The sequence below is a fragment of the Pelophylax lessonae genome, assembly GCF_965119305.1.
Source record: "Pelophylax lessonae genome assembly, chromosome: 11".
Classification (NCBI taxonomy): Eukaryota; Metazoa; Chordata; class Amphibia; order Anura; family Ranidae; genus Pelophylax; species Pelophylax lessonae.
In genome coordinates, this window is record NC_138778.1 from 23,527,849 (window position 1) to 23,552,959 (window position 25,111).

The 25,111-nt window shown below is 44.9% G+C and overlaps 2 protein-coding genes across 2 annotated transcripts in view; one reads left to right on the top strand and one right to left on the bottom strand.

Annotated features, from left to right (window-relative positions):
* Positions 1 to 214: 214 nt before the first annotated feature.
* On the bottom strand, positions 215 to 13,774 carry CENPX (centromere protein X). The gene is made up of 5 exons (XM_082273027.1): positions 13,699 to 13,774; positions 9,923 to 9,974; positions 1,904 to 1,957; positions 334 to 422; positions 215 to 256 (listed from the first exon to the last, which is right to left on the bottom strand). Exons 1-5 carry the CDS (start codon positions 13,714 to 13,716, stop codon positions 242 to 244), a joined length of 228 nt encoding a protein of 75 aa, XP_082129153.1. The 5' UTR covers positions 13,717 to 13,774; the 3' UTR covers positions 215 to 241.
* A 230-nt stretch (positions 13,775 to 14,004) lies between these two features.
* The window catches only part of LRRC45 (leucine rich repeat containing 45), a 36,127-nt gene continuing 25,020 nt past the window's right edge, over positions 14,005 to 25,111 (top strand). Inside the window, exons 1-5 of the mRNA XM_082271192.1 lie at positions 14,005 to 14,092; positions 17,714 to 18,014; positions 19,247 to 19,308; positions 20,505 to 20,575; positions 23,490 to 23,668. Of these exons, the coding sequence (XP_082127318.1) occupies positions 17,783 to 18,014; positions 19,247 to 19,308; positions 20,505 to 20,575; positions 23,490 to 23,668 (544 nt within the window). The 5' untranslated portion in view covers positions 14,005 to 14,092; positions 17,714 to 17,782. The remainder of the gene's footprint in view (positions 14,093 to 17,713; positions 18,015 to 19,246; positions 19,309 to 20,504; positions 20,576 to 23,489; positions 23,669 to 25,111) is intronic.

Consider the following 25,111-nt stretch of genomic DNA (forward strand, 5'->3'; position numbering starts at 1 on the left):
CTCACATATATGTGGAGTTATAAAGAACCAGGGAGTCGGTTTTTCCTTTTTTATTACAGTTTTTTTTCTTTTATTGTAGCTGTAACTGTTGCCATTGTGTGCTTGCATACAAAAACAATAGAAATTAAAACATTTATAGCCAGACTAAACTGGCGGAGAACCCCTTTGGTGACAGCAGAGACATTCATTCTGTACGGTTGGTGGAAGCAGACTGTGGAATATTTTCCTCCAGAATTTTTATCTAGAAGTCCAGTAGCTAAAAAAGAGAACAGAATAATAAATATTGGCTACAAAATTGTCTGAAACCTCAATGGATTCTGTGTAATGTCTCACCAATTGTGGAAGAATCTTCTCCACATGCTCGATATCCACCACCTGCAAATCTTCTGACTTGGCCTGACGGGCCGCACGAGCCGCTGCCTCTGCAGTTATGGAAAATGCAACAAAGCTGATTATTCACTATTACATTTCCAGGCACCATCACATTAAGCCCTTTAGGACCGCCCAACATACAATATAGTGTATGCCTGCATTTACACACACATGAACTTTAATGGCATCCCAATTTTAGTCTGTAGGGTTCAATATTGAGTTGGCCCACCCTTTGCAGCTATAACAGCTTCAACTCTTCTATGGAAGACTGTCCACAAGGTTTAGGAGTGTGTCTATGGGAATGTTTGACCATTCTTCCAGAAGCCCATTTGTGAGGTCAGGTACTGATGTGGATGAGAAGGCCTGGCTCACAGACTGTGCTCTATCAGGTTGAGGTGAGGAAGGCATCAGCATACCAGCAGGGCGGTGTGGAGGAAGGTCTATGTGGACAGCTTTACCCTGGATTCCTGCATACTTAAATGTGCCAGTTTTAATCATCAACCATGCGAGTTGCTAAATGTTGATCCTTCATTAAATGTAATCATATTGCTACACTTAGAGGCGCCCTCTCTTCTCTTTTATACTCTGTAGCTCCTGCTGGATTTTGTTTCTAATCCCCTTGTGGATGGACATTTTATGGTTACACAACCTATCATATTGCTATAATCCTTTTTTTTTTTTTTTTTTTTTTATCATTGACTATAAAACTGAAGGACTTATGAATAAATGGTTGTGGAACGAATCATCAGAGTTTCTATCATTTATTATTGGGAAATTTGCTTTGATATACGAGTGCTTTGGATTACAAGCATGTTACCGGAACTAATTATGCTCCCAATCCAAGGTTTTACTGTATAGAAAAGGGTCTAACTCCCCTGTCCTCTATCAAAAACCAACATGCTGTAAAAAAAAGCTTATATTCTACCTCTCTAACATTGAGAGGAAGGTGTTCTGTAGTCCACAAAGTGAACTGGAAACAATGTAGTCGATAAGAGTGCAGTGGAGGCGGAAAGCATAGGAAATTGTCAGATCATAAAATTGCTGGCAGGATGAACATATTTTTACACTTATCGCATAGATATAACAAAATGCTTTCAATGGAATCATGAGAAGACCATTTTTCTGGGGCTGGAATGAGGATTTTAGATCCTCCTGTATGACTGCAGCCAAGAAAAGTGCCAGTCTTAGGCTGGCCATACACTATACAATTTTCTTGTTCAACTTTCCTTTAGATTTACCAAAACCATGTAATATAGGGTCAAACCTAAACACTTTTAATTTGTATGCAGTCAGGCAGGCCCTTGCACTACATAGTTTAAGGTAAATCTAAAGGAAATTGAATAAGAAAATTGTATAGTGTATGGCCAGCCTTAGTTTTCATGATGTGGGTGGGTCTTCAGCTGTCAATCATCCCATATGAGCCAGCCCCGCCCACTTACCCACCTTAAATTGCTACCAATGACATGAGATTAAACAACTTTTTATTAACAAAAAAAAAAAAAAAAATGCTATGGATTAAAGTTCATCTTACCATGGACAAATATTTTCAGAAACTCAGCCATTACTAATAAGGCGTCGGAACCAACTGGGGAAAAAAAAAAAAAGGGGAGAAAGAAAATAAAAGAAGAGAAAAATAAAAAAGGAGAAAAAAAAAAAAAAAAAAAGGAGAAGAAGGAAAAAAAAAAAAAGAAAAAAAAAGGAGAAAAAAAAAAAAAGAAGAAAGAAGAAGAGGAAAACGAAAGAAAGCAGAAAGAAGAGAAAAATAAAAGAAAGAAGAAGAGATAAAGGAAGAAGAGAAAAGGGATGAAGTAAGAAGAGAAATAAAAAAAAAAAAAAAAAAGAAGAAGAAAGAAGACATTTATTGATTAAAACATTAAATTGGCTAAATGTCACATATATTTGTGGGTGGGCAAATTTCTCCGGTATATTCTGTAGTACAATAATTCCTATTTGTCTGTTGTTAAACTACTGCTTTTTTTTTTCTACCCGCCCCAGATTGTTGGGACCTATGTCTTGACTTTTGATATTTTGTATTATTTTTCAATAAATTTAGATTGAACATAAAAAAATAAAATATGGTCAAAGATTTTTTTGCCTCTACATCTCTTGTGGGACAAAGAAGTGGGCAAATACTTTTGCTCGTCTTTGACCCACAATCAGCCGACAGCGGTCTAAAGTCCGCCGTTGGCTGACGTCACAGAACCAATCCAGTCTCTGTAAGGATCCTGACAATATTTCCGAGATTCACCCAGCTACTTGATTGGTTCAAGCGCATTGCTGAGAGCCGAAGCCAGCTGCACCCGCCCCCTCTCTGGCCTGGCGTTCCAGTGAACACTGTAGGGGTAGAGTGGAGAATGGTGACTGACAGTCTACTCAGAGCTGACCGAGAAATCGGTGGTCATGTGATCGGGGAGTCCGCGAGCTCAGAGCCGGTGTGTGAGGGGACAGGTGTAGCATTGAGATAAACGTGTTTTTTTTTTTTTTGTGTATCAATGTTTTTATTAAAGGTTTTCTCAATACAAAAAAAAAAAAAAAAAGTAAAAAGAGATTACATTTTGCTGTTATTCCAATTGCTTTTATATTTCTCTTTGCAAGAGATTCCAACTTTAGTTTCTAACAGTATATAATATCCACGAGGTGGATTACATATCAAAATACAGATAAGCGGTTATCTCAGTGTTTCTCAACCTTCTTTCAGTTGTGGCACCCTTAAGAATTCTGCACAAATCTCGAGGCACCCTATTCTAAAAATGTAAAAAAATAAATAAAAAATAAAAACTAAAACGAATAGTTTTACATAACAGCAACATCCATACAGATGGGCAATCTAACATTAGAAGTGATTTATTCCTCCACTATTGCAAATTGGTATGGACTAGTGTTCTGGGGTTTCTCTTCTCCCTCAGTTTCTCTTCTATTTGCTAATTTGACCCCAGTGCTGATGGAGAAGGCATGAGGAGGAGTAAATAAGGATGCTGTGCAAGCACCCTCATTCTCCTTATCAACCAGTGATGTCACTGGTTGTCAGGGTGTCAGTGGCTTGACCCGCACAGTGCCCAGGGTTGCCAGTGGCTTGACCCGCACAGTACCAAGGGTTGTCAGGGTGCCAGTGGCTGGACCTACACAGTGCCAAGGGTTGTCGGGGTGCCATTCGCTGGACCCGCACCGTGCCAAGGGTTGTCAGGGTGCCAGTGGCTGGACCCACACAGTGCTAAGGGTTGTCAGGGTGCCAGTCGCTGAACCTGCACAGTGCCCAGGGTTGTCAGGGTGCTAGTGGCTTGACCAGCACAGTGCCCAGAGTTGTAATTCTACAAAGTAAAAACCTGTGGCAATTTGTTGCCATTTTTAGCCATTTTGCCAAGGCACCCCTGAAGAACCCAGAAGGCACACTGGTTGAAAAAGGTTGGGTTATGTAATGTAACTACTCAAGTACAGAGCAAAAGACATAGAACAGCAGTCGTCGCTTTGGTAACAAGTTAATCTTTCTGAAACCACTTTCTTCAACACACAACTAGGACATATAGCCACAAATTGCACTTGTCGATTGTAGTATACCTTTATAAAGAAAGAAACTGTAGAACACAGGTGTCAAACACAAGGCCCACGGGCCGAATGCGGCTCCCTAGGCCATTTCATGTAGACCTCGCACCTCTCCTGCAGCTGCGGCACCCCCCCCCCCCCCCGTCTCAGCCCTCACCTTGTATCTGTAGTCAGCAGCAGAGAGGACAGAACTCCTTTGCAAGATCCTGCACTCCTAGGTGCAACTGCAGAAAGGCTAGTCTTTGCCTTCCCCCCTTCTCAGCAGTCCACAGCAGAGAGGAGGGCAGAACTCCTCCTAAAGATCCTGCACCTCTTTGTGCAGCCAATACACCACCTTGCCTTTGCCTTACCTGGCCTCAGCATTCAGCACTCTGGAAGCCGACTCCAGCCCTCTCTTCTGGTTCTTCTCCAGACCCTGCATTTTCTTCTTCCCAGATCCACCCGCATCTTCTTCCTGGCAGCAGCACAAGGTAAAGGGGTGCATTGTGATGCAAGGAAGGGTGGGCGACTCTTGATTTCTGATGGTGGGGGGGGGGGGTTCTTGACATCTCATGTAAGGATGTAAGGGGGCGTGGAGGTGCTCTGAACATCTAATCCTACAGATATAACTGGCCCTTTGAGGGCAACCATAATGATGATGCGGCCCGCAATCAAATTGAGTTTGACACCCCTGCTGTAGAACATAAAGATCGCAATGTATCTTTCGATTTTTCTTTTCTTTCTTCCTTTTTCCACAGCTGGAACACTGCTTTAAAGATTTGCGGTCCAAGGCTCGTCTATCACTCTACATATGCAGTACACAGCTCTACCTTTCGGCATCTCTTGGGCACCCAGGATTTTCTCAAACATAATGGCAGAAGCCCTGAAAAACCTAAGACAGTAAGCCATAGGCGTGGTGCCATATCTAGATGATCTACAGTTCTTCGCTGAATCAAAAGACAGCCTGGAAGCCAATCTGCACAAAAGCATCTCTTTCCTACAAAGCCTAGGATGGATTGTGAACAAAGAAAAATCCCAATTAACTCCAAGCCAGAGAGTCATATACATGGACTACATACTAGATTCCAAAACAACAAAGATTTTCCTATCGGAGGAAAAGGCAGAGGAAATCAAGGAGGCGATAGTATCTCAGATAGAGGCTAAATTAATGACCATCAGACGGGGCATGACAGTGTTGGGACTAATGACGTCCTCAATTCCGGCCATCGCCTGGGCACAGCTCCATATGAAGCCTCTAAAAAAAAAAAAAAAAAAAAAAATATCACATCCTGGTCCGGTGGATGGCAACCCATTATCCCTAGAGACTTAATATTTTGGTTCCTTGTTCAATCAAAAGAACGCTCCAGTGGTGGCTCAACCCACTGATTTAACTTAAGGGACGCAGATGGACGCAGTCCGATCCAGTGCGGATCACTACGGATGCTAGCACTTTGGGATGGGGAGCGCATATGGCAGATCGTTGCGTACAAGGAAAATGGAACCCCCATTGGTCCTAAGCCTCCTCAAATATGAGAGAAATTAAAAGCCCTAGAGGAGGCGCTAAGAGCATTTCAACCGGCCATTCAGGACAAAGATGTCCTGGTTACATAGTTACATAATAGTTGTGGTTGAATAAAGACAACAGTCCATCCAGTTCAACCTGTGTAGGTGTGTGTGGCCGTAATCATCTCACATAGCCCTGAATGTTCTGATCCTTGAGATGTACGTCTAAGAGTCTTTTGAAAGTAGCCATACTTCCCGTAGTAGCTACTTCTTGTGGTAGAGAATTCCACAATCTTGTAGCCCTAACAGTAAAGAACCCTCCACGTTGCCTGATGTTAAAAGGCTTCTCCTCTAATCGCATTGTATGTCCTCATGCAATCCTTGCGACTGAATCGTTTTTTTTTCTATGCTGAGATCACCATTGAGGTATTTGTAAATTGCTATCATGTCCCCTCTCAGGCGTCTCTTCTCCAGGGAGAATAAATAAAGCAATTGTAAACGCTCCTCATAATTAAGGTCCTCCAATCCCCTTATCATTCTAGTTGCCCTTCTCTGGACTCTCTCCAGCTCCAACACATCCCTTCTGAGGAATGGCGACCAGAAATGGACAGAGTACTCCAGATGCGCTCGGATCAGAGTTTTATAAAGTGGAAGAATTATAGTCTTATCTCTGGAATACATCCCCTTCCTTATGCATGCTGATATTCTGCCGGACTTGGCAGCTGCCGCTTGACATTGCATGCTATTGCTTAGTCTATCCTCCACTAAGACTCCCAGATCTTTCCCCATTTTTGATTCCCCCAAAGGTTCCCCCCTAAAGTGTATTGTGCTTTCATGCTTTTAGCCCCCCAAGTGCAAAACCTTACACTTCTCCACATTAAACCTCATTTGCCATGTCGTTGCCCACTCTGTTATTTGGTTCAGGTCATTCTGTAAGATATCTGCCTTATTTTGTGAAGTTATTGCCCTGCCCAATTTTGTGTCATCCGCAAAAACTGATATTGAGCTACTGATCCCGTCCTCAATGCTATTAATGAATAAATTGAACAAGATTGGTCCCAGGACTGATCCCTGGGGGACCCCACTTAGGTTCAATCAGACACCACAATGGTGGAATACCTGAACAGACAAGGGGGAACAAAACTGACTTGTCTAATGAGACTGACAGAAACGACACTGTCTTGGGCCGAGAGAAACATCAGATCCATCTCCCCAATCCATCTGAAGTGAACCAACAACACGCTGGCAGACTTCTTCTGGTCCTTCTTGTGGACCAATCAAACCTGGGGGGTGCCTGAGGTGGATCTGTTTGCGTCAAACATAAACTCCCAAAATTCTTCTCCCTGACCCCACAGATGGAAACTTCGGTGTAGACACGATCAACCAAAATTGTGCACACCAGCTGTGTTATGCAGTCCCTCCATCTGCCCTAATACCAAAAGGTAGTACAAAAGACCAGGGAAGAAAAGGGCAAAAGGGCAATAGCGATACTTCTTGCACCCCATTGGCCCCAGAGACCATGGTTCAGTCAATTGAAAAACCTCAGTGTTTGGCCATATCTCACGCTTCCAGACCGCCTAACATCAAGCACCCGAACCACAAGGTCATGAAGCTCTCGGCCTGGTTCCTGAAAGGTTAAGGAAGGGTCTGTCAAACAAGGTGATAGACACCATTTTAGCCAGCAGAAAACCCATAACCAGAGCCATCTACAAGAAAGTGAGAAAAAAGTTTGTCATCTGGTACAGGAGCAAAGGAGTCCCCGACAAGGGGACTATTCCAACAATCTTAGATTTCTTGCAGGAAGGAGCAGACAAGAGCATTTCCCATACACCTTGAAGGTCCAAGTGGCGGCCCTGTTTTCCTGCCTAGATTTTAGGCTGGCAGAAGACCCCCCTCATAAGAAGATTCCTTCTCTCGTTAAAAAGAGCCAGACCTATGAAGGTCACCAGAACCCCGACATGGGACCTCTCCACGGTACCTAAAGGATTCCTCTCTGCACCCTTTGAACCATTGGAAGAATACTCAGATAAATACCTTACACTAAAAACAGTACTCCCAGTGGCGCTTGTGTCAGCGAAATACAAGCTCCATCTATGATAGAACCTTATGGTCTGATTTAGACGGATAAAATAATCCTCACCCCAGACCCAGCTTTTCCACCTAATGTCTCTTCAACGTTCCACAGAACACCGGATGTGGTTATCTCCTCCCTTCCAAGTTTAATGGATAGCAAGGATACTTTCAACAAGCTAGATGTAAGGAAAATTCGAATAGCTTCCCTTGAGAGGAGTAAGGATTAGCGAAAAACGACCACACTATTCGTTCTCCACGCAGGAGTCAACAAGGGAAAAACAGACCTTGAAAAGTACGATAGCCAGATGGATAAAGCTTGCTATTCAGACAGCCTACCAAGCTGTAAGCCTTGCCCCACCGAGCGGAATCAAAGCCCACTCAACCAGAGCTTGGGCATCCTCAAGCACAGAAAGGGCCGGGGCAACACCGGAGCAGATCTGCAGGACAGCGAAATGGTCGAGCTTCAATACCTTCGCAAGGCATTACCGGATTTCGGATTTGTGGCATAAGTACTACATGGGATAAGTCAGTAATCCCGGAGAAGGGCATTCATTTTTAGGAGTTCCTGAGATTGTCATCCTGATCCTGGAGCTTCACCAATCTTGATAATTCAGCTGTCCCTTAAGGGCTACTTCCTTCTCACCACAAGATGTCCTCAGTCTTCTGGGTTGAATAATGGCCAGCATAATTCCACCCACTTCCTCTGAGCACAGGCTATCATTGACCCCAACCCCTGTGTTGTACCTGAGTACTTCTTTCCTGCCACAATAATCACCTTCAGCTGTACCTTGTAGTACTTCTTTACCACCACAAGATGTCCCCACTCTCCTGGGTTGAATGACAGCCTGCGCGATTCTACCCACTTCTTCTGAGCCTATGCAGTCATGGACCCGCCCCCTGAGACGGATGCACCTTAGTACTTCTTTCCTGCCATAATACGGACCTTCAGCTGTCCCTTTCTCACCGCAAGATGTCCTCAGTCTCCTAAATTAAATAATGGCGGCCAGCGCACTTCAACCCACTTCTTAGCACTGGTGGTCATCAAGCCGGCCCTGGGTGGGGGGGGGGGGGGGATGGTATGATTACTCAGCCTGGGTGCAGAGTATTACTAAACTAAATGGCGCTCATATATAAACGCCACTCAGTCCAGAAGGTAGGAAGAACCAGAGATGTGTGCGTGTGCAGACCACAAGTCAATTCCCAACTGTCCCTGTGTGCTAAAATTGTCAGTGCCGTGCCATACCCTGCCCGGATCTCTGCCCTGTGCGCTGGACTTAACCCTCTGTGCCCAGGAGTCTCTGCCCTGTGTGCTGCACTTAACCCTTCTGTGCCCGGATCTCTGCCCTGTGTGCTGGACTTAACCCTTCTGTGCCCGGATCTCTGCCCTGTGTGCTGGACTTAACCCTTCTGTGCCCGGATCTCTGCCCTGTGTGCTGGACTTGCCAGTGGCGTGCCATACCCTGCCCGGATCTCTGCCCTGTGTGCTGTACTTAACCCTCTCTGACCAGCACTCTCTACCCTGTGTGCTGGACTTAACCCTCTGTGCCCGGATCTCTGTCCTGTGTGCTGTACTTAACCCTTCTGTGCCCAGATCTCTGCCCTGTATGCTCAAATTACCAGTGCCGTGCCATAACCTACTTGGATCTCTGCTTTGTGTGCTGGACTTAACCCTCTGTGCCCTGCCTGCTGGACTTAACCCTCTCTGCCTGGATCTCTGCCCTGTTTGCTGTATTTAACCCTCTCTGCCCAGGACTCTCTGCCCTGTGTGCTGGACTTACCCTCTGTGCTGTACCTAACCCTCTCTGCCCATATCTATGCCCTGTGTGCTGTACTTAACCCTTCTGTGCCCGGATCTCTGCCCTGTGTGCTGGACTTAACCCTTCTGTGCCCGGATCTCTGCGATCCCTGTGTGCTCAACTTGCAAGTGCCGTGACATACCCTGCCCAGATCTCTGCCCTGTGTGCTGTACTTAACTCTCTCTGCCCTGTGTGCTGGACTTAACCCTTCTGTGCCCGGATCTCTGCTCTATGTGCTGGACAGGACCCTCTGTGCTGGACTTAACCCTCTCTGGCCAGATCTCTGCCCTGTGTGCTGGACTTAACCCTCTGTGCCCGGATCTCTGCCCTGTGTGCTGTATATACACAATACTCAGGTCTGTACCCTAGGTAGACTGTGTGGTGTTGCATTTCTACCCAGTGGACTATTTTGTTGTACTGAGTCTTGTTACCCCTTCTGTGTTCTCCCTGTCCTCAATAAACACCCACACGTTGGGTTTTGTGTGATCTGCCTCCATGTGCTCTCTCCAGTAGCCAATCAGCTTCTAACTTCAGCTTGTTTATTTAAGCTTTGACAAAAAACCTGGAAGCTGATTGGTTACTATACAGAGCTGCACCAGATTTTGCACTCTCCAGTTTTAGTAAATCTCCCCCATCTATGTCTGAATCTTGTCACTTACCTTTCGTCTTGCCATCCTCCACATACAAATGCAGCAATTTGGAGACAAGGTCCTGTAATAAGGATGGGTAATGCTTGTCAGGATATTTAGAGTTTAAAAAAAAAAAAAAAAAAAAAAAAAAGAGAGACACAACCTTTGAGAAAAAGCAGTTTGCAAAAAGGTAATTTAACCGTTTCACGGCCAGAATGTTCAAAGCTTAAAGTGTTACTAAACCCAGGAGCCTGCATTTGCTATATCTGGTCTCCCACAGAACACAAAAGTGTAATTATTTTAGTAAATATAAAACTGCTAAAAACTAGAGCTGCACGATTAATTGTAAAAAAAAAAAAAATAATAAATTGCGATTTCGATTTAACCCCCCCTTACAATCTTACTTCAGCATTGCCACGATTCATGTAACAGTGCAGAGTAGTTCTCTTGCTCAGAGCTATCAAAGAAAGGAAAAAAAAAAAAAAAACAGCCACTCAGCACTGAGAGATAAAAAGAAACATTGTTCTTCTTCTTTCAGAGATCAAAGGGATGATCAGATCAGTTTAACCTCTTCATGCCTAAGCCTTTTTCTGTTGTTGCTTAAAATAATTTTTTTTTTTGTCGTTTCTTTCAACAGCCTCTAGATGGTGCCATTGCGCCCCTGGAAGCAAGATCGTGCCGTGATTGGCTAGTGGGTATGTCAATCGACCGATCCCGCGGATCCGATGTCCGCCGGCCACCTGCGATCATCCCCAGAGAGCCAGAATGGTGATCTGATTATGACCTATGCACACAAGGCGGATCAACGTTCTGCAAGGGGACAAGATGGAGATCCTGTGTTCCTGATAAGTCTCTGCCTTTCCCCAATCAGAGCAACCCCCACACAGTTAGAAAGCACCCCCTAGGGACACACTTAACCCTTTGATTGCCCCTGATGTTAACTCCTTCCCTGCCAGTGTCGTTAGTACAGTGACAGTGCTTTTTTTTTTTTAGCACTGATCTCTGCATTAGTGTCACTTAGTGTCAGTTAATGCCCCATACACACGTGCAGATTATCTGCAGACTTACCTTTTCTATGTAGTGCAAGGGCCTGCCGAATTGCATACAAATTGAAAGTGTTTAGGTTTGACCTCATATTATATGTCTGCAGACAAAAGTCTGCAGATAATCTGCACGTGTGTATGGGGCATTAAGGGTCCGATCTGTCCGCCACAATGTGGCAGTCCCAGTATAAAAATCGCAGAGGTGATCAAATACCACCTAAAGAAATCTCTATTTGTGGTAAAAAAAGGACATCAATTTTATTTGGGTACAGTGTTGCACGACCGCGCAATTGTCCGTTAACCACTTGCCGACTGCCCACAGTAATATTATGTGCGGCTCCCCTGGGTCCAGCCACGTAGACCTACGTCACTGGAGGGGAAAGTGATTTCGGTGGCGCACGTGCGCGATTGCTGCCTTTCTTTCCCCAATCATCAGGGAATCTATAAGAAGACCCGCCTGCTTTGTTTACATAACCAGGCGGATCTTCTCAGTGACAGACAGGAGGAGATCACAGGATTCAGCTATGCTGAACCTGCGATTTCTGTCTGTGTCACACAACCCACCCCTCCCCCCACACACGTCAGTAAGCATGAGGCTCACATTTAACCCCTTGATCACCAACAGTGTTAACCCCTTCCCTGCCAGTGTCATTTTTACAGTAACAGTGCATATTTATAGCACTGATTACTGTAGTAATGTCACTGGTAACCCCAAAAGTGTAATAAATATCAGTCAGGGGTCCGATTTGTTGGCCGCAATGTCGCAGTCCTGCAGAAAAAAAAAAAAAAAAAAAAAAAAAAAAAAAAAAATCGCAGATCACCGCCATTACTAGTAAAAGAAAGAAAAGAAAAAGAAACAATAAAAAAAATGACACACTTTCCCGTAGTTAGTAGATGTGATAACTTTTGCGCAAACCAATCAAAATAGGCTTATTATGATTTTGTTTTACCAAAAATATGTAGCAGAAAACAAATTGACCTAAAATGTAAAAAAATTTTGATTTTTACATTTTTTTGGGGAATGTTATATAGCAGAAAGTACAAAAAAAAAAACTACCTGTTTGGAGGTGTTTTGTAGTCCAGCAGAAGGTGAAATGGGCAGGGATTTCAGTGCAGCAGAAGCAGTGTTGTCAGTTCTACCAAGTTTCCCCCCCACACTAGACTACAGAACACCTCCCCCCTTCTTATCTCCATGACGGGGAGGTGTTGTGCTGTCTTATGGGAGAGAACTGACATTACTTGGGATTTCAGTGCAGCGCAGATAGCGCCGTCAGCCCTGTCCAGGTCTTTCCTGCTAGACTACAGAACACCTCTACTCATCTCCAAGAGGAGGAGGTGGTGTGTAGTCCTGCAGAGAAGAACTCAAGCAGAGCTGAGGGCAATGCTTGGTATTTCAGCGCAGCAGAGGCAATGCTGTCAGCCCTACCCAGTTCTTTCCTGCTAGACTACAGAACACCTTCCCCCTCTTCTCATCTCAGAGGAGGTGTTGTGTAGTCCTGCGGGGGAGAACTGACATTACTTGGGATTTTAGTGCAGATAATGCTGTCAGCCCTGCCCAGTTCTTTCCTGCTAGACTACAGAACACCTCCCCATCGTCTCGTATCAAAGAGGAGGAGGTGTTGTGTAGTCCAGCGGGGGAGAACTGACATTACTTGGGATTTCAGTGCAGCGCAGATAGTGCCGTCAGCCCTGCCCAGGTCTTTCCTTCTAGACTACAGAACACCTCTACTCATCTCCAAGAGGAGGAGGTGTTGTCTAGTCCTTCGGGGGAGAACTGACAATACTTGGGATTTCAATGTAGATAATGCTGTCAGCCCTGCCCAGTTCTTTCCTGCTAGACTACAGAACACCTCCCTCCTCTTCTCATTTCCAAGAGGAGGAGGTGGTGTGTAGTCCTGCAGAGAAGAACTCAAGCAGAGCTGAGGGCACTGCTTGGTATTTCAGCGCAGCAGAGGAAATGCTGTCAGCCCTGCTGGGTTCTTTCCTGCTAGACTACAGAACACCTTCCCCCTCTTCTCATCTCCAAGAGGAGGTGTTGTCTAGTCCTTCGGGGGAGAACTGACATTACTTGGGATTTCAGTGCAGATAATGCTCAAATGCTGTCAGCACTGCCCAGTTCTTTCCTGCTAGACTACAGAACACCTCCCTCTTCTCATCTCCAAGAGGAGGAGGTGGTGTGTAGTCCTGCAGAGAAGAACTCAAGCAGAGCTGAGGGCACTGCTTGGAATTTCAGCGCAGCAGAGGAAATGCTGTCAGCCCTGCTGGGTTCTTCCCCGGATTAACTACAGAACACCTCCCCCCTCTTCTCATTTACAAAAGGGGGAGGTGTTGTGCAGTCCTGCAGGGGAGAACTTTAAAGCAGGACTGACATTGTTTGGGATTTCAGTGCAGAAGAGGCTACATTGTCTGCACTGCCCAGTTCTCCCCTACCGGACTACAGAACACCTCCCCCTCCTCTCATTTCTTTGAAGAGGGGTGCTGTGCAGTCCTGAAGGGTTAGAACCTCCATCATCTTTTATTGCTGCTTATTATAATAATGTGATATCGCGTCTCTGTTCAACTATCGCGATAAAACTCTGCGCCCGCCCCTGGAAATAACGCACAGCGACAAATCAGTCGCTAACCACTGCATGGCTCCTCCCATAATGTGCCAGATCCCCATATTTATATATGCTGTAACCCATAGCAACCCCTTAGCTAAAACCATTCCTTTCTGATCGGTTGCTATGGGTTACATACCAGACCAGGCCCATGGTTCCCCACCCCACCGCCCGTCTCCATGGTAACAGCCGCCACTCGCCTTGCGGAACCCCGCCGCCGCCTGCTCTTCACTCTCCATTGCTTCTGCCGCGCACAAACTACACCACGCCCCTCTCGCTTTCTGATTGGCTGACTGGGCCTCTGGCTTTTACTACACACAAAGGCGCATGCGTACCAAGTTTCCACCACAAGAGCGCGAAACTCCATACAGTCTCTAGTCTCTGGGGGTGGCCATTTTTCCAGAGGACACTGTTCATTCATTCGTGTTACATTGGCCACACAAAAATGGCGCCTATTTAGTGTTCAATGAAGACATGTTAACTTTCTACCAGCGGCTTTGCAGTGACAGGTCTTCCTGGTTACAAGTTGTGTGTACATGGAGAGAAGACCGGTAGAGGTGAGTGACTCCACAGAGTTAATTTAAGTTTTTATTCCTGAGATGAAAGTTATGATGTGTATATATAATGACATTGGTGACTGTAGAGTCATACTTCTTAGTTGCCAATCTTTACATTCATGTGCAGGGATACTTTGTTAGGGAGTGAAGTTGAGTCAGCTTGGCCTTGTCACATTTTTGGGGTGGTGGTGCCCCAATTTCTGCAATTGCAACAATGCACACAGAAAGGAAAGTGGAAGTGAAATAAGCCCCATCATCAGTGGGTGCAATAATAACCCCCAGCGTTGGTGTCAGTAACTGCAATAATAACCCCCAGCGTTGGTGTCAGTAACTGCAATAATAACCCCCAGCGTTGGTGTCAGTGATTGCAATAATAACCCCCAGCGTTGGTGTCAGTGTTTTGCAATAATTACTCCCAGCATTGGTGTCAGTGATTGCACGAATAACCCCCAGCATTGGTGTCAGTGTTTGCAATAATTACCCCCAGCATTGGTGTCAGTGTTTGCAATAATTACCCCCAGCATTGGTGTCAGTGATTGCAATAATAACCCCCAGCATTGGTGTCAGTTATTGCAATAATAACCCCCAGCATTGGTGTCAGTGATTGCAATAATAACCCCCAGCGTTGGTGTCAGTGTTTGCCATAATTACCCCCAGCGTTGGTGTCAGTGTTTGCAATAATTACCCCCAGCATTGGTGTCAGTGTTTGCAATAATTACCCCCAGCATTGGTGTCAGTGTTTGCAATAATTACCCCCAGCATTGGTGTCAGTGTTTGCAATAATAACCCCCAGCGTTGGTGTCAGTTATAGCAATAATAACCCCCAGCGTTGGTGTCAGTGATTGCAATAATAACCCCCAGCGTTGGTGTCAGTGATTGCAATAATAACCCCCAGCATTGGTGTCAGTGATTGCAAACTTTTCAGGTTTTCTTTTGCTGCCTTTGTTTTAATACCAAGATTTCCCTCTCCCATGGGGATACAAGGGGAAGTACTATGCCGTCCTGGAGACAAAACAGGAAGTGAATGGAAATCTCTTCTTAGACAGCAGCCACTGAAATGGAATGGTCACAGTATTGGTGTCAGTGGATGCAGTAATAACCTCCAGCAGTGATTGCAATAGTAACCTCCAGTATTGGTGTCAGTGATTGCAATAGAAACCTCCAGTATTGGTGTCAGTGATTGCAATAGTAACCCTCAGAGTTGGTGTCAGTGGATGCAGTAATAACCCCCAGCAGTGATTGCAATAGAAACCTCCAGTATTGGTGTCAGTGATTGCAATAGAAACCTCCAGTATTGGTGTCAGTGATTGCAATAGTAACCTTCAGAGTTGGTGTCAGTGGATGCAGTAATAACCCTCAGCGTTGGTGTTAGTGATTGCAATGCTGATCTCAGACATTGGGCGTCAGTGATTGCAATGCTGATCCCCAGCTTTGGCGTCAGTGATTGCAATGCTGATCCCCAGCTTTGGCGTCAGTGATTGCAATGCTGATCCCCAGCTTTGGCGTCAGTGATTGCAATGCTGATCCCCAGCTTTGGCGTCAGTGATTGCAGTGATGATCCCCAGCTTTGGCATCAGTGATTGCAGTAATGATCCCCAGCATGATGTCACTGATTGCAATAATGATCCCAGCATTGGTGTCAGTGATTGCAATGGTGCCAGTGGAAGAAGTAATAACTTCCTTCATTGGTAATAACTTCCCTGGTGTCAGGAATTGTAATATTGATCTCCAGCATTGGTGTCAGTAGATGCAGTAATAACCCCCAGCATTGGTGTCAATGATTGCAATAATAATCCTCGACTTTGGTGTCAGTGATTGCAATAATAATCCCCAGCATTGTGTCAGTGAATGCATTAGTAACCCTCATCATTGGTGCCAGTGGATGTAATAATAACCTCCATCATTGGTAACAGTAAGTGCAAAAATAACTCCCAGCATTGGTGTCAGTGATTACTATAATCCCCTGCATTGGTGCCAATAACTGCAGTAATAACCCCCAGTAGAGATGGGCTCAGGTGTGTTCGGATCCTAGTCCCAACCCACCTGAGCAATCCCATCAGGAAGCCGTCACTGCACACCGCCAATCATGAGCAGTGTGTGCATGTGCAGCTGCGGGCCAATGAATGTCTCGCTACCTATGATTGGTGGTGTGCAGTGATAGCTTCCTGGTGGGATTTCCCAGGTGGGTTTGGACTAGGATCTGAACACGCCTGAGCCTATCCCTAACCCCCAGCATCGTCAGTGACTGCAATAAATACTTCTAGTGTTGGTATCAGTGGCAGTGATAATAACCCCCAGAATTAAGGCCCGTACACACGTAGCGATTGTCGGCCGTAAATATTCGGCCCGCCGAACGATCAGCCGATTGTCGGGTTGTTAGTATGATGCTTCCGACAACCGACTCCGACTTTTCGGCCGAACAGAATCGGGTGTGCAGGCTATAAAATTTTTGTTGACCGTCACCAGAACGGCTGATTGTTCGCCAGTCAGTACAGAATTTGGCTGACTAACAGCAGATGAGCAAGACTGGGCATGCTCAGAGAAGAAAAAACACACGGAAAGTTAACCATCACATGACATCACTTCTGCAGTCGGCTGTTGTTGGCCGACAAAATTCGTGTGCAGTCTTTAGCACTTTTAAACCGACAGGACAGCAACGTACAAAAGACGGCCGATCGTTCGGCCGACATTCGGTACGTGTGTACGGGGCTTAAGTGTCAATAAATTCAGTTAGATTCTAGTTCCCCTTTAAAGCTTTTTATTTTTTTTTACTTTTTTATTTAAAGATGCACAAAAGATGACAATCAAGAGAAAAAGACAAACGGTTGGTGTGCGAGACCCTTTAAAGCTCTTTAGATTTTATGTATGCAAAGCATTTTTGTCCATTGAGATTGAAGGCCCAAATGAACATTCAGTTTAAATCCGGTAAATGCTTTCCAAGTTCATCAAAACAATGTTCAATGTCTAAGGCTTGGGTTACACCGGGGCGACTTAGTTGTCTGACAAGTCGCGCTTCATTCAGTGCAATGGAACCGTTATAATCGGAGCGATTTAAGATGCTCCGACTTAGAAAAAGGTTCATGCACTACTTGGCAGGTCTTTGCAGTTGCTTGCCTTGACTTATATTGAAGAAGTCTTTTGCAAGCCATGCTGAAGGCGCGCTGTATGGTGGGCGAGTTGGGCGACTTTGAAGCTGCCCCAGTGTGAACCGAGCCTTACAGTATGTCTACTTTAGAAAGCAGTCACAGCTCCAGTAGAAAGACCTGTCCCCTGCCAGCATGCTGCAGAGAAGGATCTCTATATGTGGAAACAGTGGTCTCTATAATGGTCTGACAAGCCCCTTGTTGACTCAAACCTAGAGCTCTTCAATGAGCAGGGAGCAGCACATTGTTACTAATTGGATAACTCTAGCTCTGACCCTAGCATGACTGTATAGACATAGAGGGATTACAAAAACTCTGTGATCATAGCGCAGTATCACACTGTTGCATGCATTGACATGCATTGCATTAAACTGTAACTCTGGCCAGCAAAAATAAACATTTTTGACTTTTATATACTTGCTCTTGGACATTGACAAGTCGTTATGTTTAATTCTTCTTTTCTTTCTTTTTTTTGCAGGCTCTGCTCTCGCCTGCCACTGCCCTTAACTAAGTGCCTTGCAGTGAAGCCCCACACAACACCCCAACGATGGATGAACTGAGGAGGATGTATATCCGGATATGCCAGGAGAAGGGCTCAGAGCCTCAGGACGCAGTGCTACGGGAGCTGCAAGAACACAGGGAGGCCTCTGCACGGATGCGGCTGGATTTATCAACCCAGATCCTCTCGCTGGAGTCCTGTCAGGTCCTGGGTCTTCTTCTGGAGAATGATGTGACCTTTACCCACGTCATACTCAGTGACTGCCTGCTCAATGAGGAAGGTAGGTGCCACTGTTACCAAAATCTAAAGCAGTCTTTGCATGGAACAGTCTTCTCTTGTATATCTAAAGGTATTTAAAAATAAAATACAACAAAAATACAAAATTATTGAAACCCCTTTCAGGTCTGATGTTGCTGCCTGAGTCTTAGTGCCAAGATTTCCCTCTCACATGGAGATACAAGTACTATCCTGGAGACGAAACAGGAAGTGAGTGGAAATCTCTTCCTAAACAGCGGTCACTGGAATGGGTGTCCTCACTGGAAGATTTCCCATCAGCTCTTGTTTTGGTGTAATCTGCGAGTTTTGAATTTACCATCATTTTCTGCACCAGTGACAATAGTCACCAGCAAAAAAAAGAGAAAGTGAACCTCATGAGTGGGGACATAGACAGCAATAAAAACCTAACAGGGGTTCCAACCCCTCAACTCTCTATCCAAATCTAATTATAGAGGTTTTAGTTTATCCTTTCGCAGTGACGGTATGTATCGGTGATTTGTCAATAACTCATTGCCTAATTTGCCATGTAATGTTTTTAATGTAAAGGACACATAAGACTTTTATTTGATATATAGGCTTAATAAAAAAACATTTTTTTTTTATTATAGGCTGGCCAAAATATAGTTGTCTAATTTTGATTTTTTTTTTTTTTTTTAGTACTGTAACTGTATCTGAAAATTGCAGTAAAAAAAGAGGTATCCTCCAATCTTTAGGCTGCAGTGACATCTGCTGACTAAAGACTTAATTGTGATAGTGATCACATGATCAGAAACCACTGTTTGGATCCTAGTTCTTTGTTGGACTTAGAGGTAATGATAACACCCTGGATCAAGAGCCACGCAAAGCTTTTAGCTAGTAGCTTGGAAAGGGAGGATGTTTATTAACGGATCCTTAAGAGTCGGTTCACACTAATCCAACTCGAAGTCGCCCCGACTTCGGGCGACTAATGAAGTCGCCCGTGCAGCGCGACTTCAGTGTGGCTTGCAGCGACTTCTCATAATAGAAGTCAATGCAAGTAGCTCCGACTTTGCAAAAAAGTAGTGCAGGAACCTTTTTCTAAGTCGGAGCGACTTGAGTCGCTCTGATTAGAACGGTTCCATTGCACAGCATTGGAAGCTACTTGTCAGGCGACCAAGTCGCCTGACAAGTGGGATCCGTGTGAACCGGCAGTAACATTTGGGATTAATATACAAATTTGTGTAAATCAGTAATTCGAATTCTGCTTTCTCTGGACAGGTGCCAAGCTCATTTTACAAGGCCTCCGATCAAACTCCGTGGTGAAGTTCTTGGATATGAAGGTGAGTGAGAGTTTACATATCTGATTTGTAATTGCATTTAAAATACAGATACAAAGTGAATTTCCAGCTGAAATGTTTTCAATTTTGTGTATAGAAGTTACTCCTCTCCTTCTCCTCTCCCATGTGACAGCACTAGGGGCCTTCTGATTGAAGCAGAGCTGTCACTTGGGGTCAAGGAGTCCATTAGCTTGCATAAACTGTGGCATGTTGGTTTGGTGATAATGCAGAGCTTTTTTTCCTGGATCCTAGGGGTTAAATGGAGCAGCATGAGAGTGTAGAAAGGTAAGTATATACTAATTTATAAGGGAAGCTAAGTAAACCTTTTACTTTGCCCTGCATTGATAAAACAAAGGATCACTTTTATTGGTGGACAAGGGTTGATTAGAATGAAACAACTTATCTGTAAGAAACATCATCTTGGCCCTAGAAGGAGTATCCCTTCTGAATCCCCATTCTTTATCTGTTGGGCGTTTGAAAGGATGGGAGCACCACACCATAGAGCTTTTGAAAGATTTCTGTTTTGTAACAGCCAACGCCTTTTGGGGACTCAGCAATCCCCCTTCATTCATGCTAAGAACTAGATAATGTAACCACTTGGATTGTAACATTTTTCAAAAGGTCTATACAAGCTGGTGTGGTGCTCCCATCCTTTCAATAAACTGCTCTGGGGGTCCCAACAGTTGCTGGTGAGCAGCCTCCTGAACTGTTATAATGCATCGCCATAAGGTTCAGAGAGCTGGTGGATGTTGGAGACCTTGCGCTCCTCCACCTTCCGTTTGAGGATGCCCCACAGATGCTCAATAGGGTTTAGGTCTGGAGACATGCTTGGCCAGTCCATCGCCTTTACCCTCAGCTTCTTTAAGAAAGCAGTGGTCGCCTTAGAGGTGTGTTTGGGGTTGTTACCATGTTGGAATACTGCCCTGCGGCCCTGTCTCCGAAGGGAGGGGATCATGCTCTGCTTCAGTATGTCACAGTACATGTTGGCATTCATGGTTCCCTCAAAAAACTGTAGCTCCCCAGTGCCGGAAACACTCATGGAGCCCCAGACCATGACACTCCCACCACCATGCTTGACTGTAGGCAAGACTTTTACATCACAACAATTTGTTGGGCTGTCACGAGTGTAAAAATGGAACCTGTTTTATGTAATATTCATTTTTTGAGTTTTTTCAGAGTAACTGTGTTTGCGTTTGCAGGGCAACAATCTACGCGGTGATAGTGCCGAAGCCCTTGGGAAGCTCTTGAGGCAAAATTCTTCAATCACCAGGTATGTAAATATGATACCATAGATCACGAGGGTTTTAAATGCTAAGTCTAGCAAATTTTGTTTTTGATTGAGTGGGTAAGAGTTCCAAGCCCCCCCATGTTTTATTTCTTTCTATCCTTACATTCAAAACCCCAAAAAATAGAGGGGGAGCATAGTAATTCAGTCCTGGGACTATATTCCCCAATAATAAATCTCCAAAGCAGCCACCATCTGGTCCCTTTCGGGTCAGATGATACTGCAAATACAAGAAAAGACAGAGGCACCTCTAAGAGTATCAGTAAAACATGCTGCAGATTAGGGATCGACCGATTATCAGCAAGGCCGATATATCGAGGGCCGATATTGAATTTTGCCGATATATCTGTATCGACCCCGGAACTGGCCGATATTGCCGATATTCCAAATATTGCTCATGTAAGGGTAAAATGATGTCACATAGCATAATTCCGTTTACAAATGTTATTGTATATCACTCACATACGTACAAATTAAAGATATAAGCAATGAAGTGATGTCATGACATCACTTCCGGGTACTCGGCGCCAGATTAAAAAAAATGACAGCATTCAAAACAGCCAAACTTGGCGTTTTTGAATGCTTTTAAGTGCAGAGGAGGCATTTGGGGTCTTTTAGACCCCCAGATCCCTCCACAAGAGTACCTGTCAAGTGATAAAAATAAAAAATAATTTTTTTTTAAATGTACGAAAAAATATCGGCCCATATCAGCCGATACCGATATGCAATGGCCAAAATATCAGTATCGGCAACGAAAAACCGATATTGGTCGATCACTACTGCAGGTATCCAAATTGGATAGTGCCTGCCGGGAAAACACAAATGTGTAATCACAGCAAACAAGTTTGTAAGATAAATTCGCTGATGCTGAAGGGTACGAGCAGATCCACCTTTATTTAAAGCTACACTCCAGGCACAAAAAGGTTTTCCCATGGAGCGGGGCTGTGCCCGTACTGCATGGGTTAACTGCTTGTTTTTGTCTAGGGGTTCGAAAAGCCAAGATATACCCACCTAATCCTCCAACCTTCGCAGCGCCGGTCCCTTCAGCTACGGCCCCTGCGGTCCAGCGGTCTTGTGCAGTGGACTGTTCCTGACGTCATGACGCCCATACACTGGCTCTGGACATGAAAACATCACGAACAGTCCACAGCTGGATATGGGAGAGTGCCGTTTTTCCAGAGGATTGAAGGATCAAGTGAGTATAACCCCTGTGTTAACCCCTAAACAAAATGAGCACAGCCCCACTGCATGGGGGAAAAAATGTTTTGCCCGGAGATGGCCTTTAAATCTGTTATCCAAATACCTTCTGTGGATGGTATTGCTATAGAAAAAGGGCCTAGTCACATTAGTCGCATGCCAAACTGCTTTAGTCCAGTTTGACAGGTGGTAAAGGGGTGGGCAGTGTTTTTTTATTTTTATTCCCCCTTTATTGACAGTGTACAAAGTTACACTCCATTCAAGTATCCACACTGCTGCCTGTTTTGGTGCAGTGACCTGCATTACCATCTGATGCAATGAGGAAAAATGAATGTCTGAATTTTCCTGAACCGCACATCACACCAGCATTGTGGTGTGAATGGGGCGCAAGGAAAACCTAGCTTTATGGCAGTTATTGACAACTGCAGCTATTGAGGAACTACATGTCCCATGAGACATTACAAGACTGACAGTTACAAACATGACTCCCAGAGGCAGAGACATGATTGGAAGACTGACCATTACTCCCAGAGGCAGAGACAAGGTGGAACTTGTAGCTCTGCAACAACTGGAGAACCACAGTTGCCCACCCACTGCTTTATGGGGTTAAAACAGGCAACGAGGAGGTGACATGACACCTTCCAGCCACCTGTAAAATGCCACTGAGGATCACTCTTCAGAGGGCAACGAAGGTATAAACAAGCTGAAATGCGTCGAGTTGCTTTCTGTCTACATGTAGTGCAGTGATGGCTGCATGCCATTTCTCGGGGCGGGTTTCCTAATGATGGTGTACCCTAACTTTATTGGTCAGTGTGTAGATTTAAGCCCTTGTGTTGGTGGTCAGTGAAAAAAACTGACACTGCTAAATGACCCCCTAGGCACCCCAAGTGTAACTCTAAGGTCCCACAGAACGCTGGTTGAGTAACTCGCTTTAACCTGTCCACTCAGTTTTTCCTCCCAGACATCTGCTTTTTTCATTCCCCTGAGATGGTTGTCTGACTTGGCCTCAGGAAAATTCTTCTGTTAAAGGATAAGTTCACCTTTGGGAGCATGTTACACCCATATTTATTATTATTATTATATAGTATTTATATAGCGCCGACAGTTTATGCAGCGCATATTTAGGGTGTAACATCCTCCAGCAGTTTCCCCAACCACGACCCTACGGTCCTCCCCATCTGACAGCAGGTGGGGAATCTTCTCCCCACACCCGCTGTCACAATTTAAACACACATCCACGTCATTCATTCACAGCAATCTGTGAGTGAATAGAATAGACTACAAGTACCCTCTTCCACCGCGGCGATGGCTTGTAGTTCTCAATGAATTGTGAGGGTGCTGGTGAGCGCTCTCGTAGTTCATTGATCTTCCTGCTCTCCAGTAACTGCCTGTACAGGAGGTATGGGCAGATAGCGATACTGAGAGTCTGCAGGAGCCTGACATTGCACCTGCGATATACTGATCATGGGTGTAATGCTTTCCATGCCCATGTGTGAAAAAATATTAAATGCACTTTTTTTTTTTTCCTGCAGATATTTGTTCATTTATTATTTTTTCCCCAAAAGATGAACTTAGCCTTTACTTGTCATATCACATCTATGGCCAACTAAGCAACTATTTGATGCCCTCACTAATTGATACTGTTGTTCCCATAACATGGTAACGCACAGATGGTTGATGGATTTTATTGGGTTTCTCTTAGCCTGATTCTGGAGTGGAACAACCTGGGAATGTGGGAAGAAGGATTCTCTATGTTCTGTGATGGACTCAGCTGCAACCAGACTCTGCAGAAGCTGGATCTTCGCAACAACCAGATCAATCACAAAGGAGGAGAAGAACTGTCTATGGCCTTGAAGCGCAACTTTACACTCCAAGAATTGGGTAATAACCTGGAGGAGGTCATACTGAACCTCATGGCTAAAGGTTTCTGAAGCAAAAGTCTTTAGCAACCAGACTCAGTCTTCTTCCAGTATGGTATTGAAGAATAAAAGTACAGTAGGATGAGTTTGGTCTTTCTGGGACCTATCTCTATATGAACTTTAAAATGGTGCTTTTTTTATTTCAATCAACTGCAGGATGGACATTGACTGACTATGGGCATGTTTCCATATAAGGGCGTCCCGGTCCTTTGTTTACCTGTGCTGCGGAGGTGGGAGCGACTCGCCCTGCAGCTAACCGGAATCAAAGTGTGGATGCCAAAGCTCATCTTTAGTTGCTATGGGCAGCAGGAGCTTCCTTGCCACAGATAATCTTGGGCTCCATTTACACTTGTCATGCAACTTTGGACATCAAAGTTGTATGACAAGTCGTTCCCCATGTTTTCCAATGATACCCATTCATATATGCGTGACCTAAAGTTGCAGAAAATTCAAAGTAGTTCATGTTCAATGGTAACCCTCAGAAGTTGAATGAAAGTCGTACCTGAATGTTATTCAATGCAACGTGTGTGCAACAGTTGTCCATTGTCACTAGTCAAAGCCAAAGTCCTATCCAAATTGCACCCATCCAAAGTTGTGTCAAAGTTGCACTCCAAAGTCAGTGCAACTTTGGAGTCGTACAAATGTGAATGGAGCCTTAGGCATGAGCCAGTCCTGGAACATCCGTTAGTCAGATATCACACATCAGAGGCGTAACTAGAACCTTCAGGGCCCCGGTGCAAGAAACCGTGAAGGGCCCCCCGGAAAAATCTCCAAATCTACAATTATTGCTGCTGTAGAGTCACTTATGTGGTTGGAGATTTTGGCAAGTTGGAGTTTTCGGCAGAACACCGGTAACCGGCAATCCTGACAGGGGACATGTACACAGATAATCAGGGCACTGATTATCAGCGCCTCCCCATCAGTGCCACCCCATCAGTGCCGTCTACCTGCCGCTCAGAGGCGTAACTAGAACCTTCCGGTCCCCGTGCAAGAAACCATGAAGGCCCCCCCCCGGACCCCTGGCCGGGGGCCTTCCCTTCAAGCCTGGGGCTCTTCCCACTGATCCTGGGGCCCTCTTACTCTCGTTGTGGGGCCCTTTATCACGGTCCTGCAGCGGGATCCTTTCACAAGTTCTGCAGTGGGCCCCCTTCCTGCCATCTTGGGACCCCCCCACGGTGGTGGAATGCCAGGGCCCGGTCGCAAGTGTGACCTTTGCGATCCTGGAAGTCTTCCCACTGGTGTCAGTAGTTTTATTTTTTGGTATTTTAATTGTATTATTTTTTTATCATTTTATTTTTTTACAATGTCACTGACTATGACTCTGTCCATTCAGAAAAGGAAGGAGCTGGTAAATTACATATTTACCGACCCCTTCCTGGTTCTCTATTGTGACACATCCCCTGCA